Source organism: Oncorhynchus gorbuscha, linkage group LG03, assembly GCF_021184085.1.
Source record: "Oncorhynchus gorbuscha isolate QuinsamMale2020 ecotype Even-year linkage group LG03, OgorEven_v1.0, whole genome shotgun sequence".
Taxonomy (NCBI): Eukaryota; Metazoa; Chordata; class Actinopteri; order Salmoniformes; family Salmonidae; genus Oncorhynchus; species Oncorhynchus gorbuscha.
In genome coordinates, this window is record NC_060175.1 from 9863318 (window position 1) to 9868234 (window position 4917).

General features: G+C 44.1%; 1 protein-coding gene across 1 annotated transcript; it reads left to right on the top strand.

Moving 5' to 3' along the window:
* Window positions 1–685: 685 nt before the first annotated feature.
* LOC124025551 (L-rhamnose-binding lectin CSL3-like) lies at window positions 686–3833 on the top strand. Its single transcript, XM_046338939.1, has 9 exons — window positions 686–803; window positions 1108–1143; window positions 1221–1265; window positions 1406–1541; window positions 1655–1773; window positions 3033–3077; window positions 3178–3313; window positions 3391–3498; window positions 3711–3833. Exons 1-8 carry the CDS (start codon window positions 773–775, stop codon window positions 3494–3496), a joined length of 654 nt encoding a protein of 217 aa, XP_046194895.1. The 5' UTR covers window positions 686–772; the 3' UTR covers window positions 3497–3498; window positions 3711–3833.
* Window positions 3834–4917: the final 1084 nt, after the last annotated feature.

Here is a 4917-nt window from a genome sequence, read left to right on the forward strand (position 1 = left end):
TAAGGCGAATTGAGCAGGGCTAGAGGCTCTACAATGAAATAAGGCAATAATTACCAATCAAAACAGCAATGGACAAGGCATATTGACATTAGGGAGAGGCATGCGTAGCCGAGTGAGCTGGAGGCACAGCGATTCAGACAGCTTGCGGGCCTGGGCTTGCAGGCTAGTAGAAGGGCCTTTGAGGGACTTCGCGATGGACAAAGTAATTTGTAGCCCCTTCGTGCGGTTACGTCGGCAAATCAGTCATGTTGGATAAGCAGGACTCCGTGTAGTAAAGGGTCCTGGCCAATTGTCAAAAAATGTATAGTAGCCCCCAGATGGGCCGACCTCGGGTGTGAAGGTAGGCAACAACACATCCGCCACTCTGATCCTCAAGACTGTGGAATAACAAGGGTGTGCTCTAAGCCTCCTCCTGTCCTCCCTGTTCACCCATGAACTGAGTGGCAACTCAATAATCAAGTTTTTTGACAACAGTGGTAGGACTGATTGACATAGATGGCTACTTTAAAATGCTAGAAGACCTCAATGGCAATGTTCAAGCCAACATGGATTTCATCCATCTAGAGTCCTCTATCTAACTCCATGAGACTGACTCAATAGCCAGGTTTTGACCAGCAAACTCCGGCCCCTAATTGCAATGAGGTGCACCTGGAGACAAATAGATACACCTGGGTAAATTAAGACATGTCACATAACATAAATACCAGGTGTATTGGATCTTGTTATCATCAGTTGCATTTTCTCTGTTAGTACCACTCCTGTACCTGGCATCATGTGCATTTTGAGACTGACGGTGGTCACATGTGAGTATACAAAATCTGTATCTGATGCAGATTTGAATTTAAATATATATGACAATGTTTGTATTTGTGAGTAAAAAGAAGTACATGCAATATGATTTGAGGGACATTCAGTTCCATTTGGGAAAAGCAGTATTTAAAGTGATGTAACAAATGCTGTCACAAATGCTTGTAATATGAGACATATAATACACTTGGTATAACTGAAATGCGTGAGTATATAGAGACCAATGCTGAGTTGTAGCTTCATGGTCCAAGTGCATATGATGTTGAATGTTGCTGAACTTGCTGTGTGATGTTGTTTCAGTGCTGGCTACAGCTTGCTGCACACTAACAGATGGAGGTACTGTATGTAATAATGATACTACTTAACCAAGTTAATGTGAGTGGTGTGTAATTCCTGTTCATTTGTCCTGGCAGCAATCAGCATCACGTGTGAAGGCTCTGATGCTTTACTGCAATGTGGTAAGCTAGTCCACACTGCTGAACAGTATACTCACCGACCACCTATGATCGTTTATACTGTAGATTAGCGTCACTAGCCCACACCATAGACACCCATACTTGGCTCTCCTTTGTGCTTCACTGTTCTCCATCTCCCTCAGATGGAGGTAAGATCCATATCAAGCGTGCGAACTACGGTCGTCGTCAACACGATGTGTGTTCTATTGGGCGCCCTGATGACCAACTCACCGACACCAACTGCCTCAGCCAATCCTCCACCAGCAAGATGGCAGAAAGGTACTAGAACCTGTAACTCCTTGGCTGTAGTGTAAACCACCACCAGCAAGATGGCAGAAATGTGCTGGAACCTGTATGAACTCATGACCTCAACATGTCTTTGAAACACACAGATGCAGTGGGAAGAGCGAGTGTATTGTCCCTGCATCCAATTTCGTTTTTGGAGACCCCTGTGTCGGGACTTATAAGTACCTGGACACCAAATACTCCTGTGTCCAACAGCAAGAAACAAGTCAGTCTCAATGTGTGCTAATATTATTTAGTGGTGGGCACCGATATCCATATTTGGATTCGACGTAGTGTCGGTATGACTGTGGCATGTTGGGACATTGTTTAATTCTCCTACTCACTTTTAATCTGGTAAAAAAAGTAAGCTCAGCTGATTGCTAGAAAATGAATATAATTGGTTGGTTCCCCTATGATACCAGCTTGTTAACTTTGTTTCTCCAAGTGTAAACCACCCTCACCTGATAACTAACCCTAGCAAGCTGTGGATATGCAACTTGTTTAGTTTGAGTAGCCTATAGGGAGGTCAGAGACCTGGCAGTGTGATGCCACAGGAACCGGTAGTGGACTACAGGAAATGGAGGGCCGAGCCCCTCCCTACCAGGAGGCTAAAAGGATTGGAATCAGCCCTCCGATCCTGAATTCTACACCATTGAGAGCTTTTTGACTGGCTGCATCACCACTAGGTATGGCATCTGACCACAAGGTGCTTCAGAGGGTATAGCGTACGGCCCAGTACATGAGAGGCCGCGCTCCCTGCATCAGGATATCGACACCACGTGTGTCGGCGGGCCCTACATTGTCATTGACTCGCGCCACCCCAGTTCTACTGGTCTATGTTACTCCATAACAAATGGTACGGATGCACCAAGTCTGGAACCACCAGGACCCTGAACGGCTTCTACTTCCCCCAAGCCATAACTGCTGAATGACGATCTGTATTGAACCTTTTTGCTGTTACTTTTTTGACTTGTCTCATATGCTGCTGTTGTTACTAGTTATATTTACATATCTAGCTCAATTAGCCAGCAAGCACATTTGAAGGGAAGTGTCTCAAGCTTATTTGATGCTTATGCACTTAATCTGGTTTACCACTGACTATGTTTCAGTGAACGGTAACTAGCGAGGCCAACTCACACATTTTTGCAGGGTTTATAGCCAATCTGACAAGTGGCACAAACTGCATAGAAATACAGATTAGGTGTAGCCGGTCGACTTTATTTTTTCACCAGTTTAGGTCAAGCCAGCCAGCCAATGTGCTTAAAATGTTAGATTTTTGAGAACTGCTCATAAGGACGTGAAACTAAGAGGTAACGGTGGCAGATGACGAGCTTAACTTTTTGTACTTTAGTTCATGCTAACAAGTTCATAAAAATGCACCTGAAATCAACATTCCCTGTTAGTGCCCATCACTAACACTTCACCAGGCTAATGTATGTCTTAATGTGTCTGGCCAGTGGTGTAACTCCTGTGTTGTCTTTGCAGTAAGCAGCATCATATGTGAAGGCTCTGATTCTCAACTACTATGTGGTAAGCTGGTCAACACTACCGTACAGTTGAATCATGTGGTGACGTGTATATTAGTCACTAGCCCACACCAACACCCAGGTTTGTCCTTTCTCTTCCTCAGATCGAGGTGAGATCCGTATTCAGCGTGCCAACTATGGTCGTCGTCAACACGATGTGTGTTCCATTGGGCGCTCACATAAACAACTCAAAAACACCAACTGCCTCAGCCAATCCACCACCAGCACAATGGCAGAAAGGTAAATTCACACTGAAGGTTTCAGTAGCTGTAGGAAGTCATTGGCTGTGGTGTTAACCTCTACCTGTTGACACACAGGTGTGATGGAGAGCGCCAGTGTATCGTCAAGGTATCCAACTCTGTGTTCGGTGACCCCTGTGTCGGAACCTATAAGTACTTGGATGTGGCTTACATCTGTGACTGAATGTGAGTTTTATATTACTGGGAACTAGAATTTGTGTTTTACCTAACCTTTTATTTAGTTAAGAACACATTCTTATTTTCAATGACTGAACAGTGGGTTGACTGCATGTTCAGGGGCAGAATTAAATATTTGTACATTGTCAGCTCATGATTTGTGAACACGGTTACTAGTCCAACTCTCTAACCACAACCCTGCTGATGATTTTGTCTTGCAGGATATCTTCCTGGGGAACCTGAAGATGTACAAGGCTGCTGGGATATCTTCATCAGGTTGTGCTGTTTTCCTCCAACCTCTAAATCAACTTCAATGACCATTGTAAACCTGTGTAGATGGTGCATTTCTTAAACAATTTCTGAACTGTGGTTGTTGGTCTGAATTAAATGAAGTTGCAGGAAGAAGATACTGGTTGCCTCTTGTACATTAATAAATGTCACACCAATATTACTGAACATGTATCCTTTATTCTCTCTTACAAGCTTTTCACCGGACTCATTTGTATCTGGGGCTAAAGTGCCTTTTGTCTTGATGTCTGTAATCTGTGCCCACCTTTAGTGGCAGTTGTGGACAAGTTAAATACTCATTGTGATCACTTTCCTGACCACCTCGGGTGGTATGATCTGGCTGTTCAAACTATTTTTAAATCAATTGTACTTGAGTCTCCACTCACTGACAGGTAGTACTTATGTGACCAGCAGCCTTGATGGTTCTAATTTGCATGCATCAGCAGCTCACCTGGTCACAAAGCAGGCTGGGTAAGACAGTTGTATACAATGTGTGGACCCTACAAAACTTGATCGCTAAGTGGTTGGCTCATGAACCAAATGTTACCGTGATGTGTCGCTTCAGTTTCACTATTTCATCTGGTCATAAACATACTTGCATGGAAGCTGCCTAACTTCATCACCTTAGTCATCTAACAGCCTCTTAGCCAGAGACACAAAGGGTCAACGGCACGTCGACAGATCTCCCACTGTCAAATGGGGACCTGACTGATACAGCCCTCCAAGAGCTGCCCCTCAAGCATCCGATTCCACCCTGAGAAATGCATATTATTCCATTCCCTGCCGCATGCACCACCAATGAACGAGAAACATACAGGCCAATATAACAGCAAGGCCAACCATGTATGGAACCATGTCCATCTGAGCATTTTAATGAGTCTCTGCATTTGTACAAGTCCCTCAGTGTCATTCAAATGTTTCTGTTTTATTTGGAATTTTGCACCTGTCATTCTATCGCCCAGCACCTCCACTCCCACTTATCTCCAATTCCACATCCCAACCCTCAGCTTCCCTTAGCCGGTCTCTGCTGGCCACACACTTTGGATTTCTACGCAGCATATATATTTCAACTCTGATTAACATACTTTCTATTGAATAGACTCTACAGGTTGAGAAATAGATCAAATCTAGGGTCAATGT